Here is a 15,311-nt window from a genome sequence, read left to right as displayed (position 1 = left end):
ATGCATTAGAATATCTTTTGTTTTAACTTGTGAATTGTCCCTGTGCTAAGAGGGAGGTTTATCCCTGTTTTTGTAACTTTAAAGTTTTGCCTGGAGGGGAAATCCTCTGTGTTTTGAATCTTTTTGTTACCCTGTAAAGTTATCTTCCATCCTGATTTTACAGAGGTGATTCTTTTATCTTTTTTAAAATAAATTCTTCTTTTAAGAATCGGATTGATTTTTCATTGTTCTTAAGATCCAAAGGTGGGTCTGTGTTCACCTGTACCAACTGGTGAGGATATTATTCTCAAGCCTTCCCCAGGAAAGGGGGTGTAAGGCTTGGGGGAATATTTTGGGGGAATAGGACTCCAAGTGGTCCTTTCCCTGGTTCTTTGTCTAAATCGCTTGGTGGTGGCAGCACACTGTTCAAGGACAAGGTGGAATTTGTGCCTTGGGAAAGTTTTTAACCTAAGCTGGTAAAAATAAGCTTAGGGGGTCTTGCATGCGGGTCCCCACATCTATACCCCAGAGTGGGGAAGGAACCTTGACAGGGGTAAACACTCTGCGGTGTCAGAGCTGGGAAGGGGGACACGGGGTAAACACTCTGAGGCGTCAGAGCTGGAAACAGAACACTGGGGACCAATCGGCATATAGAAATAAGACTGACTGGTGTGAAGGGCTTCGGAATATGCTTGCTTGGAAACTAACCCCAATAAACATCGCATTGTCTGCAATTCGGACTTTTGGTCTTCTGCTTTCTGTCTACGTGACAAGAACCAGGGGAGAGGGTGAAAGGAAACCCCTTTAACATCTTGGTGCCGTGACTCGGATGCATCACGTCGGACAGATGAGTGGCAGCCCGGTAAGTCCCCCTCCCCAGCAATCCACACAGCTGCTTGGAGGGGGTATGGCAGGCTCTCATGATGGTAGTCGTGGGTTCTGGCAAGTCGGTGTAATGGATTTTTTATGGAAGAATCAAGGCCCATTTCAGGTGCGGGGGTCAACCTGGGATGAGATTAAAAAGGAAATGGGGGCTGTCATAAATATAAAGGGAAGGGTAACCACCTTTCTGTATACAGTGCTATAAAATCCCTCCTGGCCAGAGGCAAAATCCTTTCACCTGTAAAGGGTTAAGAAGCTACGGTAACCTCACTGGCACCTGATCCAAAATGACCAATGAGGGGACAAGATACTTTCAAATCTGGAGGGGGGGGGAAAAAGGCTTTGCTCTGTCTGTGTGATACCTTTGCTAGGAACAGATCAAGGATGCAAGCCCTCTAACCCCTGTAAAGTTAGTAAGTAATCTAGCTAGAAAATGCGTTAGGTTTTCTTTGTTTTGGCTTATAAATTCGCTGTGCTGGAGGGAATGTGTATTCCTGTTTTTGTGCCTTTTTGTAACTTAAGGTTTTGCCTAGAGGGATTCTCTATGTTTTGAATCTGACTGCCTGTGAGATTATCTTCCATTCTAATCTTACAGAGTGTTTCTTTTATCTTTGTTTTGTTCTTCTAATAAAGTTCTGTTTTTTAAGAATCTAATTGGGTTCTTAGGGTCCTAAGAAACCCAAGCTGATCTGTGCTCAACTTGTTTATTCTCAAGCCTCCCCAGGAAAGGGGGTGTAAGGGCTTGGGGGGATTGCTGGGGGAAGAGGAACTCCAAGTGGTCCTTTTCCCTGGTTCTTTGTTAAAGCGCTTGGTGGTGGCAGCATACTGTTCAAGGACAAGGCAAAGTTTGTGCCTTGGGAAAGTTTTTAACCTAAGCTTGTAAGAGTAAGCTTAGGGGATCCCCACATCTCTACCCCAGAGTTCAGAGTGGGGAAAGAACCCTGACAGGGGCAGCGTTAGGGGACCCAGAGGGATGGCGGCTTGCGGAGGAGCCCACCCTTGGTAAATGGGTAGCGGAAGGAGGTCCATGCCCATGGGGACAGGATGCCTTCCAGGGAAGGGAGGCACTTAAGTCCATTTGTAAGAGGTTTGAAGTAAAGGCAGCATTATGGGAAGCTGCCAGTAATCTTTCAAGTTTGGTGCTACTCCAGTGAAGGCTCCTGGAGGATTGTAAATTAGAGTTTAGGGGTGGTTAAAGATGATTTGGCACAAAAGAGTTTGGAGTCAAAAGCAAAGTTAACAGACCATCTTAAGAGACAGGAGCAGGGACTTGGTCCTAGGGAACTGGAGGGAAAAAAAAGTTTCAAAGTGAAAAATGGCAGGGTTTGCAGGAGCGGGTAACAATCCCCACTCTTCTCCCAGAGCCAGGATAAAAACCTGGGGGTAAGGGTTCCCAACTGTTTAAACTTAGGTAGCCCTACCCTTTGCTCAAAGCTAACTATATCCTTTTCTTCTTTTTCTTCTCCTCCACCTCAGTTTGCTTAATTTGCTGCTGTTAGCCTGTACTTTAAAATAACTTCTCAGGGTTCATTGGTTGCTTTCCACCACCCCCCCTCACACTTTTGGTTTTTCTGAAGTTTTAATGGAGGGTACTTTATATATTCATGTAAAATGTTTGTTTGGAAAAAGCATGCTGGAGTCCATTGAAATTTTTAGAGTAAAAGACGACCAAGGAGATAAAAGTTTTTTGCTGCCTTTTTGAACAATCCTGAGGTGAAGACAGCACAGGGTAAATGCTAGTTTGCAGAAATGAATACTACAGAGTTTGGGGGGAAGTAAACAATTAAGAGTTGTGGAAATGTTAAAAGGTAACGGTTGTGAAGATGTTAAAGAGTAACAATTTGAAAGAGTTTTTGGTTTGATAATAAAACCCAGTTATGTAAATGTAATTATTTGTGCAACTCGATACAGTCACATTGGGTGGAACCCTGGTAGTTAAATAAATTATACAAAGGGGTCAGGTGGCTACTACCACTGCTATGTTTTTGTCCCCAGGAGCCTTTATAGCTATTCTGAGGGAAAATGGGCCCTTTCCCACAAAAATGGTCTGCAAAGGACTGCTGCAGGCAGCAGCAGCCAGATACTCTAATCTATATTATTTGACTATTGGACGAGTTAATCAAAATCACTAAAGGAATGTAATGGGTTTCTATTAACCTGACTGCCTCCGATTGTACAAGATGGAAGTGTAATCGGGGTACAGTTATGTAAAAAGTAATAATAGCAGTGCAAGGAATGTTAAATAGAATATGTATGCATCTCTCTGTATGTGTAAATATATATTGTGTAAATATGTGAGGTTTTAAGGACCTAAATCAACACTCCTGGTTTGTAAAACTCTTCTTTTGTAGGTTTAAAATAAATTGGTTTTATTTTGGTTTTAAATAATACCACTAAAAATCCATTCAAATCTTTCACTCACAGTTGCAAAACTGACACTTTTTGCCAGACACAGGTAACCAGTGTTGTTTGGCTTTGGTATTTCGCATTTAACCCTGAAGGGTACCTCAGTTCTTTTTATAAAGTTTAATATGTTTTTAAATAAAGACCAAAGTCATGGTTGTGGTGGGAGACGGCCGGGGCCAGGGGATGGGGGGAGACATTCTGGATCTTTTTGTGTGTGTGCACAGGAAAAAAGAGAAGGAAAAGGGGAACAATGTTGGGAGTACTGAGCCTTGGGGTGGCTCTGGGTGATAGGACTGTCGCTGTGATGCGGGTGCATGAGAACTCTGTGAGCACGGGGAGGCAATAACACCTTGTGTGAAAGTTGATGTGGCTAATATAATGTTGTAGAGTTGAACTATGGAGGGGGTGTGCATTTTCCCAGAACGTGCAGTTTATATTGTAGAAGGGATAAAAGAAATGCAAAGAAAACTGCTACTTAATTTAAATCCTATTAGGGCTCCATAAGGAGCCACAATAGGTTGTGTTTTCTTTTTCAAATGGCTGTGTGTTTTGGAAGCAGGAGTTGAAAGTGGAAAGAAATCAAAACTCTGGTGGAAGTTAATTTTGTCCCTTTTAAGACAAAGTCTCTGAGCTGCTAATGGCTTTGGATCCAAAAGCAAGTCAGAAACCCTCTGTGGATGCAAATTACCTAGCTGATAGGAGGAGAGAACTGCAATAAATGGCAGCACAAAGGAGCTGCAAATAATAAGTATGCCTGGTCAGCAAATAAGCTACTTGTAAGCAAGAAGACTCAAATTATGACCTTCCAGAGGAAGGTGAAAAAAGAAGCCAACCCTAAGAATAGGAGAGGGAATTGTTAACCCTAAGTAGAAAAAAATATACTTTTTGTGTGTGTATGCAGTGCTGAAATCTGACGACAGGTACAAAAGAAGTCTGCTTACATGCACGACATCTCTACATTGTAATTCACCAAAACCCCAAGCATATAATTAAATTAAAGCCTATGCAAAGATTTCAAGACAGTAATGAACACACTGGCCTCAAAGACAAATTGTTCAAATAAAACGGATGGTATAACAAGATACTGAAAAACACCCACTGGTAATAGATTTGATGCTAATGTTAGTTTATATAGCAATAATGTTTCTCACCTATTACATGTGAATAAACTTAAAGCTAGGCAGAGCAGAGAACCATTATAAACGTGGCCTGCTGTACAAGAGGGGAAACTGAGGTACACCACCTCATGAATTTCATAAATGAACAGTGGGATAATTCACTCGACTAATATAGAACAAAACAAGGACAGTGTGGAGGCAATCCTTCTGTTTTCCTGCAATTAGCAAGGAGATTTGTAAAAGGCAATAATCTGTCCCCACCAGGGGGCTGGGAAATGTTTCTTTTGTTTTTCAGACACTCTACAAGCAAGCTGGTGCCAGTGGAAGAATAAGCCAGAGCACTGTGGGTCTACTGTCACAACGAAGATTGTATTGTACGTTTGTGTTTTGTTGTTACTGTTATTTTGGTGGATACTGTACAAGGAGGGTTAACACATATAGCAGCAAAGGTCAACGCATTGTATGACCTGCCTGGGAAGCATGGTCTACCCAAGTTGGGAAATCAAGTGCAAATAAAAAGGCACAAAAAAAGGGAAGGTTAAGAAGGAGGACGTATAAATTGTTACATGCATATTACAGGTGAACCTACAAAGGGGAACCCAAGGATTCCCTGGCCAGGAATGGAACAATCGTTGTTGCTAATCACAATTGTAAACCCTGCCCAGATCCCGCGACATGAAGTGGCAAAAGGAGGGAACGCGTGGACTGCGACATCCCCAAGTTGTGGTAATAAGGCAGATAAAGACCTTAAGGATCTACCCGTAGAAAACTGTACCACTGATCCCCCCGCATGGGAATCTGGCAGTGCTGGTATGTGGTGTACGGATTGGAAGGGAAGGGATCCTAATCCGCTGGAGAATATCAAATTTATCAGGAAATATTGCATGGTATTCCTTAGGATATGTCATGATCAATGACAGTGGAAAAAACAGTCATCTGGACATGTGGTTTGTTACAGAGGGCCCAAAAAACATATAACCCTCTGGTCTCCTGGGGTGTTTGGATTATGGCGTCCCACAATTAGGGTGTGATGTTACCATGTGTAATCATAATGGTCCCTGCATGGAGGAAAATCCCTGGACGTGCAGTTATGTACACATCACACTGGGCATACAGTCTCCCCTGGGACACTGGGTATAACAATTTAACCGCTTTGCAGAATGTAACCCTACAGGTAATATGGATGCCAAGGTGGAAGAATCCTGATCTAAACTGGCCGCAGCCTGGAGCTGGAAATACTTCCGGATGGGTGAATGCGTGGGAGCCACTGTGGGAGCGGGTGCAACCAGTGCTTTTCAACGTGGCTTTCCAGTCCATAACATGGGTGGTTCACCCCAGAGAATGGTGGGAGGACTGGGTACTCCCCAACTGCAGTACATACATAGAAGAGTTGAGGCGACAATTTAATTGGTGGGTGAGGGGAACATACATGAAATAGTTGCTGAAAAAAGGATTTGTGGGCAGCAGGAAACACAGTGTTGGGAGTATAAAATCTGGGGGTCTGTTGGATTAACTAAGTAACTAATAAGCCAGAATGTAAGACTGCAGCAGCAAATCAATGAGCTACTGGCACAGCAACTGTCTGCAGTCGCACTGGGATGAAAAAGGGCAGCAAAAGTGAACGTGCAGCTAACTCAGTGGACAGGAAACCTCGTGACATGGGTGGAGGATGGCTTCAAAAGGCTAACTTGGGAGGGGGAGGTGTGTATGGGGATACAAAATGCTCAACTCTGGGGCTAGCATCTGTGTAACCGTTACAGTGGTACATTGGAATCGGACAGCTACGAAGATGGTCCCCATGAGCCCTATGGGAACAATGAGAAAGGGAGGAGTTCGCTGGAAACCACTGGGAAATAGATGGAAAGGATGAAATGATGTAAAATGAATAATAATTCAGTTAAGTAATTGTCCAGAGAAAATATTTGAATGTGTCCCTCCTCAATGGCCATGGAGGGGCAGAATTAATGGCCTGTTGCAAATGCAGGCCATTATGGGTAATATATATATAGGGTGTTTGCTTGGCATGTACACACCACTTGGGAACACAATTGCACCAGCATCTGGCAAAGTTACACACATCTACACACTGCCAGCGGGACTATGGTGCATAAATTAATCTGTGGAACTCATTGCTGTGCACAATCAAACCAGTGCATACTAGCCAATTCCATAGCAAGTGGTCGAGCTGGTTTAAACAATACCCCATTTTTTGATAAATGTCCAGTGAACTCATGATATGGACAAAAGCATGCAAAACCTGCAACTGCCAACAACTGGACGCATTTAAAATATACACTTCAGGATGGCATTACAGGGTTTTAACCCTGTCAAAGGAAGAGAAGCAGTGTTTTTGGTGGTAGCCAGGATGTTGGACTATACTACAGTGGTCAGGACTCTTGGTGTTGCTGTAGATTATCATAGCAGCTGGTGTATTGTTAAGTATATTTGTGTTACGTTGTATATGGAAACAATCAAGAGGGGCACAACCCTCTAAAGAACAGCCACTAATTATAACCTATAAGTAATGTAGTAACCCCTCCCCCACCACTGTACTAGGCAACCCAGACCCAACCTTCTCGGGCCCACTATAACAGGAAGTGTGGAACACTAATTGAAGTAGGTGTAGTATGCCCATACGAGAGAAGGTGCAGGGCACAGTACTACACGAGGGGCGGTGGGACAGATGGAGCTTCGACACATTCCACCTTAATGCCTGGTCCTATCAGGAAATGTGTCGCCATATGTCCTGCGCTTTTCCAGGGATACCTGGGCAGGAGGATCCCAAAAGAAAAAGAAAGGGGTGGAGTGTTAGAATGTAGATATTCAGGCCTCTCTAGAGGCCTATACTTTAAGAACTTATTACTTCTCTAGTTATAGAGGTATAAAAACAAAGAATCAAAATCCTGTGTATGGGCCTTCTCTTACTAGGATAGTCTGAGGCCTTGTTCTTAGGCTGCTAAGGCCTTTGGCGAAGCAGCAGGGGCAGCCATAAGCTGGGAAGTGTATGGTCACATCCCCACATTTCAAACCAGTTACACTGAAATAAGGTGATATTGGGCTGTTAGGAAGACAATCCTGTCCTGATAGTGCCCATCACCACCAGGTAAAGAAACTGATCTTTAAGATGGTTAAAGAAAACTTAGCTTGATAGCATCCTGTCTGGCAAGAAATCACTTATCAATGGTTGTGAAACCCTCATTTCTGTATTGTTTTATCCTTATGGCTCCCACTTTGTTATCGTTAATCTGCCTGGTACTCTAATTGTTTCTTTCTGCTATATAATTAATTTTGCTAGATCTAAGTTAATTAGGGTAGTGGTTAATTGGTTAAAAATTATGTTACAATATGTTAGGATTGGTTAAATTTCAGTAAAATGATTGGTTAAGGTATAGCTGAGAATATTACTATATAAACTGGGGTCAAACAGGAAGTAGGGGGAAGGCAAACTGGAATCATGTTTGCTAAGGGGAGGGAACGGGAACAAGGAATGGGGAACAGGGACACGGGTAAGGCTCTGCGGCATCAGTTGGGAAGGGGACATGGGGTAAATGCTCTACAGCGTCAGAGCTGGAAATGTAACACTGGGGAACGATTGGCATATACAGATAAGCCCGACTGATGTGAAGGGCTTCAGAATATGCTTGATTGGAAGCTAACCCCAATAAACACTGCATTGTCTGCATTTCGGACTTCTGGTTGTCTGCTTTCTGTCTACGTGACAAGAACCGGGGGAAAGGGTGAAAGGAAACCCCTATAACAGTGTAACTCAGAGCAAAGTTTATCCACCATTAGTCACAGAAAAGGCATACTAGTGGGAAATAAATGCTATTTTCAAGCTTCCATTAAAAACACTGGGAGGTTAAAAGCCAACAATTAAAAAGTGCTTTGAGGAAGCACTTGATGGAGTGCCTTTGACTGTGCCCCTAATTATGTTTTCTAGTGTAACTGTTATGCTTAGCTACAATAATAATAATAAGAAAACAGCTGGAGAAGCACTGACCTTTCTCTGCAGTGTTCACTTAAGCCAGATCTTCTGCAGGTTTCAGAGTAACAGCCGTGTTAGTCTGTATTCACAAAAAGAAAAGGAGTACTTGTGGCACCTTAGAGACTAACCAATTTATTTGAGCATAAGCTTTCATGAGCTACAGCTCACTTCATCGGATGAAGTGAGCTGTAGCTCACGAAAGCTTATGCTCAAATAAATTGGTTAGTCTCTAAGGTGCCACAAGTACTCCTTTTCTTTTTGCAGATCTTCTGCAGTTAGTACTAATGCCTTTTCCAATAGCCAGTTAAAACAATTCAATAGAGGGTGCTCTTCCCTCTGAGTCAGAACTGATGCAGGTTTCAGAGTAGCAGCCGTGTTAGTCTGTATCTGCAAAAAGAAAAGGAGGACCTGTGGCACCTTAGAGACTAACAAATGTATTTGAGCATAAGCTTTCGTGAGCTACAGCTCACTTCATCGGATGCATTCAGTAGAGAAAAAAAAATGCATTCATTTTCCACTGAATGCATCCGATGAAGTGAGCTGTAGCTCACGAAAGCTTATGCTCAAATACATTTGTTAGTCTCTAAGGTGCCACAAGTCCTCCTTTTTTAGAACTGATGCAGTCACCTATCAGAGTATTAGAGGAAGCTGTGTTGTTGGACAGGTGGCGTCTTTCAGATGAGACATAAAAACAAGGTCCTGACCATTGGTGGCTATTAAAGAGCCCTTGGTACCTTTCACAATGGTGTTAATTCCAGTGACCTGATTACATTCCAATTTGGGTATGTCATTACTATCACCCTCCCCTTTCACTTGCTTGGTTTCCTTCATTTTCTGACCCTAAAACCAGTGTGTAGTGTGGTGTTCTGTGTTGTAAACACTTACTGCTTTCCCTCCAGACGTGGCTGCCTTTCGGTGGTGCGGATGTGGGCTTTGATGTTTGCGAACAGCACGGTGTGTAAATAATAATAATACATATTTCACAATCCTACAGACAGACACAAAGTGCGAGTTTGGATATTAAGATTAATATATTTAATCTTTCTTGTTTGTAAAACAAGACATAAATTTGTATATATATAATTTATATCTATATATATTTATATTTATTTATATATACTATATACAGACAATAAAAAAGTCTCCTCTCTGTTAGGCTGAGAGATTTATGGAGGAATGATATAGGCATGATGGGGAGCTCAAGGAAATTCTCCATTTCTTAGTAGATAATGGATGGGGACAGCTCCGTTGGCCTTCAGGACTGTAACAGGCATTGCCTGCCATGGACTGAACTCTGCTTTGGCTATTCCACAGTATATTTTGCTACATGGTTCTTGAAAGCCGGAGGTGAGAGGTTGCTCTGTCCATATAGCGAGATCCTCCCTTCTTTGCTGATGACAATGGCCAAAGGCTGGTTGAAGCTGTGGGCCAGGGAATGTTATTGCACTAGGTAAAGGACACGTGTTAAAAGCACATTGTGCATTTCCATAACTCGTATGAAAAACAAGAGATTTCAAATGTGTGTGTCTCATATAAAAAAAAAAGAGATAAGAGGTGATCCATTGGATTGAGATCCCTAATCATCTCTACACTCTACAAGTGAGTGTGCATCTCCCTTCCGACACCTGCCCTCACTAGCCAATCAAATTTCTTTGTCTGAGACTTGGCTGCATATGCTCTAAAACACAGAAGCACAGTGATCCCACCATGGCCTGTTCTCCTCATGTGCGCATGAGGCAGAGTTGCAGGGTGGTTAGGGTGGATGCAGAAGCTTGGGGTTTCCCCTCACCTCCGTTTTGGAGGAGAGGGAGGTGCACTGACACACCAGTTAAGGCGCTCCGATTTGTTAACAACAGACGCTAGGTTTGGGGGGTGTCGGGGATGACGGAAAGCAAGTAGGCACCATTTCACCACATGTCTGGAAGAAAAAAATCCAAAATGCTAAAAACGACTTGGCAATCGATCCAGTGGCATAGTAAGAGAGAGTTCCCAGGATCTCCTCACCTTGAGCAGCAGGCAGGTGGGAACTCGTGTCTCACTTCCAGAACAGCTCTTGAATTCCAACCACATGCTATAGGTGAAAGCCAGTTGGGTTTATTCTCTGCTGCTCACTCCCTAATGGACATTACCACACCGTCCCACAGGGCTGGGGAGAGAGGGCGAGGACTGAGCCTTCACAGCACCTGGAGAGGTGGGTGAAGGAGGTCTATGCATAGCTGCTAGCCCAGCCTGTGGCTTGTTATAACTATGGAAACAGGCTGGGTTCCCCAGGTGTTCTTTAACTCAGCTATATCCATCCAGCTGAGGAAGAAGGAAAAGACACCCTACTTGGGTGCATTAAGTTGTAACCCTGGGATGCTACCTTCCACTAGTGACCAGTGACCAGAGCAAGTGCGTGCACACCTGGGCTGGCATTCTGAAATCTGCTAGGGCAACCCAACTCCCTGCATCAGGTCTATAGGATTCCCCCCACCTTGAGACTACTTCACTCTCTCTAACGTGGCCTTGGGGACTTTTATATTTAAGATCCCTTCTGCTGCTGAGGGCAGCACTTGTAGTCTGAGGGTCTCTGGAGGCGTAAGAGCTGTTTTCGTGGCAAGATGCTGGCTTGGATCCAAGCGGACTCGGACCCAAGTGCAGCTGGAAGGTCTCAGCTCAGTTCCTACTTACAGACTGGCCCAGTGAACCATGATAAAGTAAAAAGTGTCAGCTGTCTGCACAGGGGAGACCCAGACCCAAATTAGCAGGGGGCGTGAATTGCTACACCTCCCAGGTAAGGTCATCGACAAGAAGGCATGGGAGAGCATGCAGAGTGGCCGCCTGGAGCCCACCTACAGGCTGGCAGACAGCTAACTATAGACTTAAGTTTCCCCTTCAAAGTCCACCAATGCAGCTAACACTCCACAGAGAAGTAAAGAATGTCTTTGCCCCTGCAGCCCCCGTTACAAACAGGCCTTCCCTGCGGGGACACACTCACTACAAGAACCACTGACACACAGCTTGGAATACACTGGTTCCTTTGGTTCTGTAGCCAGCTTATTTATTGATCAGCGTCTTTAAGGAGCGCGTGAATGTGCTCATAACAGTCGCAACTGTGGCCGACTGGCGGGACTGCTGCTCTGCCGCCTGGTGGTGACTCAGCGTTCTGGCCGTCGACTCCTCCGCCGCCCTCAGCAAGAAGGTGTAATTCCGCACCACCTCCTCCACCTTGGTCAGCAGCTCTTGGCGCTGGGACTCTGAACGCACGATGTACACTAGCTTAACGAACGTCTCGATGAGGCTGCTCAGCACCTGGAAGCTGCTTGTGATTGCTGAGAGCATGTGCGTCGGGCTCTTGTCCACAGCTGCCACCCTGCGGCAGGATGCCCTGAATTCTTTGAACTTCAGGGCAAGCTCTTGCTTGTATTCGGCCAGCTGGGAGATGTAGGGTTTGCAATCCCGAACTTCAGGGCTCACCACACACTGCCTTAGGATGGTCAGGAGCTCATTAGTGTCCATCTGCACTGCCAGAAACCCGTCTGGCAATGCGTAGGCATGGCTTCGAAGGGCATGGACCTTAGCCAGGCTCCCCTCAAAGGTGGAGGTCCTTAAGTCTATCTCCTGGGTCTGGCTGTCTTCAGGGCTGCTGCAGGCAGTGGCATCCAGGACCTGAAGGGTCCTGCTCATTACCGGGACCATCTGATTGTCCAGCTTCATGCCTGGCAGGATCTGCATGGGGATGGAATAAGAGAGCTCATCCTTCTCACTCCCGTCGTCTGCCACGTCACACTTCCGATAGTAGAAGCAATACCGGATGGAGCAGCACTTCTTGTCCTCCATATCTTCCTCCGGCAGCTCGGCATGACTAGGGTACATCTCCTCCTGGATGGAGAAAGCTGCCGAGCCCTTCTGGCTCTTCTTCTCTTGTGCTATTTGAACGTAAGATGGGTCACCGGGTCTTGGGGATTCCTGGATCTTGCTCTTATGCGCGGAGCTGTGGGCCCCGGGGTCACCCTCACTCTGCGAGCCTTTCTGCTTGGCTGGATAGGTGTCCTGGTAGATGTCAGAGGAGAGAGATGTTCGGTCAGTCTGGTCTATTTCGCTGACACTGTAGCGGCGCATCAGCTTCTTGTAGTGCGGTGCCCCCATGCACTCTCCCCGGGAGGTGCACGTTGTCAAGCATGACATGCTATTCTCTGGATCTGACCGGTAGTCTCTGGACTCTAAGCTTGTGGATCGAATCCGCCTGCCCTTAGAAGGGCTGCTCATGCTTGTAAGCCTACCTGCTTCTGCCTGCTTCTGGTTCTCAGGGGTCTTCTCCCTCCCTCGCCTCTCCAGCTCCGGTGCGGCTATCTGGTTGGGGTGCGGTCTCACCCCTCTGCAGATCCGCTTGCAGTCGCAGCTGCGCCTCTGCTCCCTGGACATCCCTGGGACTTTCTGCACAGGGCTGCTCTTCAGCTGACAGCTGCAGCGCCCAGGCACAGAAGGGTGCAGGTATTCCGGTGGTGGGAGGTCACCTTTGGTCTTTGGCTTGAGCAGCTCTTCCAGGAATTCCAGCTCGTACTGTTTCACCTTCTGTAGCTGGGCCTGCCGCTCGTCCGTCTCCTTCTTCAGCCGTGTCGGGAAGGTCGCAGAAAACAGCTTCCTCAACCTGAAGTGGGCTTTCGGGGCTTTGGGTTTAGCTGGAACATCAGAGTCCTGCTGGGTCGCCTCCAAATTCTTTTCCGCTTTCTTGCAAGGCACAGTGCTAATCTGCAAGCCCTCAGATCTGGACACCAGCTGGATCTGCCCTTTGGGATCCTCGCTGGTGCTCCTGGTGGACGGAGGGTGCAGACTGCTATCCTCTGCTTTTAAGCTTTTGGCACAACTTTCATGCTGCATTTTCTCCCCTTGGCTCGCAGGACCAATGTGTCTCTGGTAGGCGGGGTTTGCAGCATCACCTTTTGCTTTCTGACCTGGCTCCCCACTTGCTGGCTTCCCTCCAGGGTCTCCGCTCACTTTCTGCGAGTAGCTCTTTGAAGGAAAAGTCTTGGGGTGCAGCCTTTCGCCACCCACAGGGGAGGGATGGAAAGCGTTGCCCCTACTGCCATGAGGCTCTTTCGGGCTCAGAGAGGCTTCAGCTTGTGGCTGCAGCTGGCAGTCACACAAGGTCTCCACAGCTGGCTGACTCCCTTTAAATTTTAAATGCTTGCTACTGGAAGGCACACAGCTGCTGCACCCACTGGCCTGCTTGTCTGCTTGAGGACTAGCCACCACGGCTGCCACTTGGGCAGGCGAGCCTTTGGTGCTCACCACTTGCTGCAGAGCAGCTGAAATGGTCACTCCGCCCTCAGGATCCAGGGTTAGTTTAGGGCTCAGCCGGACCTCTTTGGGCATCTTCTCCCGTAGATCCTGCACCTGGTCCCTGCTCAAGGCAGCCGCAGCGTGCAGCGACACCTCAAAGGCTGCTTTCGAGTGGCTGGGGCCTTTGCATTCGGAGCCCGGCATTGTCACGCCCCTGTTCTTCTGCTCATTCAGCTGCGGTGAGTGCACTGGCTGGACAGCCAAGGTGTAACTCTGCTCTCCGGGCTGCTGCTCCTGCTTACTCCTGCTGCAAGCGAGGCTGGGGGTCTGGTTAGAGAAAGCTGGCTTTAGGGAAGGGCCTGGCTCCTGGCGCCCCAGAAGGTATGGCGAGGTGAGGACGGCTTGGGCAGCACAGCTCTGGATTCGAAAGGGAAGGTCCTTCCTGGTGAGCAGGTTTTCTTTGTTGATGTGCTGGGCCAGGAAGTAGGCGGCATTCTGGTGCTGCTTCATGACCGAGACCATCTCCGAGACATCGGTTAGCTCTGAGGAGTTCGTTTCGTGGCCAGAGTCCAAGGAGGACTCGGGCGTGATGGCAGCCAGAACAATCAGACCTGAGAAAACACAAGAGGAACATGGGGACGTTATGCTCAGGTCTCACCGCTGCTTGGAGGAGACAGCAATGCAGAGGGGCAGGACAGTCCCAAAGACGGCAGCATTTGCTGGAGGAAAGAGAATTTCAGCAGAGGAACCTCAGCTCCCTCCTCCGACCACCTCCAGAAGAAGCACAGCTGGGAGCTTGGAGAGGTCTTGACTGGCTCACCAGCTCTGGGCAATGCCTCTGTGAGCAAATGGGAATTAGTCCAGGAAAGTCTAACTGAGACTGATTGCCAGCTTCACTCTGGCTTGCTGTCTTAATTCAACAAGAGCATTTAACCTGGAAAGAGGCCCGGGGAAGGGTTCCAGCACAAGGAACAGTAGAGCCATAGGGAGTCGTCTGGTGCAATGAGGGAAACCTGGCAGTAACAACGCTGCTGGAGTGTGGAGGGGGATCTGTGAGAATTGGGGGAGGCCAGTGTTGCTGCCCATGCCCAGCAGGCCTCAGTGCGATCACCCTTTACTGAGCCTGAAGGAATCCAACTGACAACACATTTGCACTTAAAAGGGCAACCTGGCCAAGGTGGCTTACAGCTGCAGAATCTACCAGGGCAGGATAACCCGGTGAACGCCCAGGGCCAAATGTCTGACTTCAGCGGGGTTATGCCAGGGGTGAGTTTGTCCCACAGCGTTGATCTGGTGGCTCATCACTATCATTACTAACCTGCACACATCAGTCACATAGAGAGGCATGCTTTAGCTCTGCTTCGCCCAAAGGCAAAAGAGCTGCCTCGGGAGAGGCTGACTGAATGGTTTGTGCTTGGGGAAGGAGTGGGCCACTGATTTCCAAAGCAGCTGCACTCTCATGTCCCATGCACGAGGGGCACGGGTTATAACAAAGCTTCCCAGAAACAGGCCCCGACTTTCCCAAATGCCGGGGGGTGCTCGACCCCGGCTCTGTCCCAGGCCCTGCCCCCACTCCACCCCTTTCCCCAAGGCCCTGCCCCGCCTCTTCCCACCCAGTTCCGCCCCCTCCCCCGAGCATGCCGTGTCCTTGCTCCTCCCCCCTCCCTCCCAGGATCCCG

The 15,311-nt window shown here is 47.1% G+C and overlaps 1 protein-coding gene across 1 annotated transcript in view; it reads right to left on the bottom strand.

Moving 5' to 3' along the window:
- Nucleotides 1-9,395: 9,395 nt before the first annotated feature.
- The window catches only part of FRMPD3 (FERM and PDZ domain containing 3), a 146,088-nt gene continuing 140,172 nt past the window's right edge, over nt 9,396-15,311 (bottom strand). The window contains exon 16 of the mRNA XM_037909522.2: nt 9,396-14,243. Within this exon, the coding sequence (XP_037765450.1) occupies nt 11,407-14,243 (2,837 nt within the window). The 3' untranslated portion in view covers nt 9,396-11,406. The remainder of the gene's footprint in view (nt 14,244-15,311) is intronic.

The sequence above is a fragment of the Chelonia mydas genome, chromosome 9 (assembly GCF_015237465.2).
Source record: "Chelonia mydas isolate rCheMyd1 chromosome 9, rCheMyd1.pri.v2, whole genome shotgun sequence".
NCBI classification, from domain to species: Eukaryota; Metazoa; Chordata; order Testudines; family Cheloniidae; genus Chelonia; species Chelonia mydas.
Note: the sequence above shows the minus strand (reverse complement) of the source record. Positions and strands in the feature narration are given on the sequence as shown.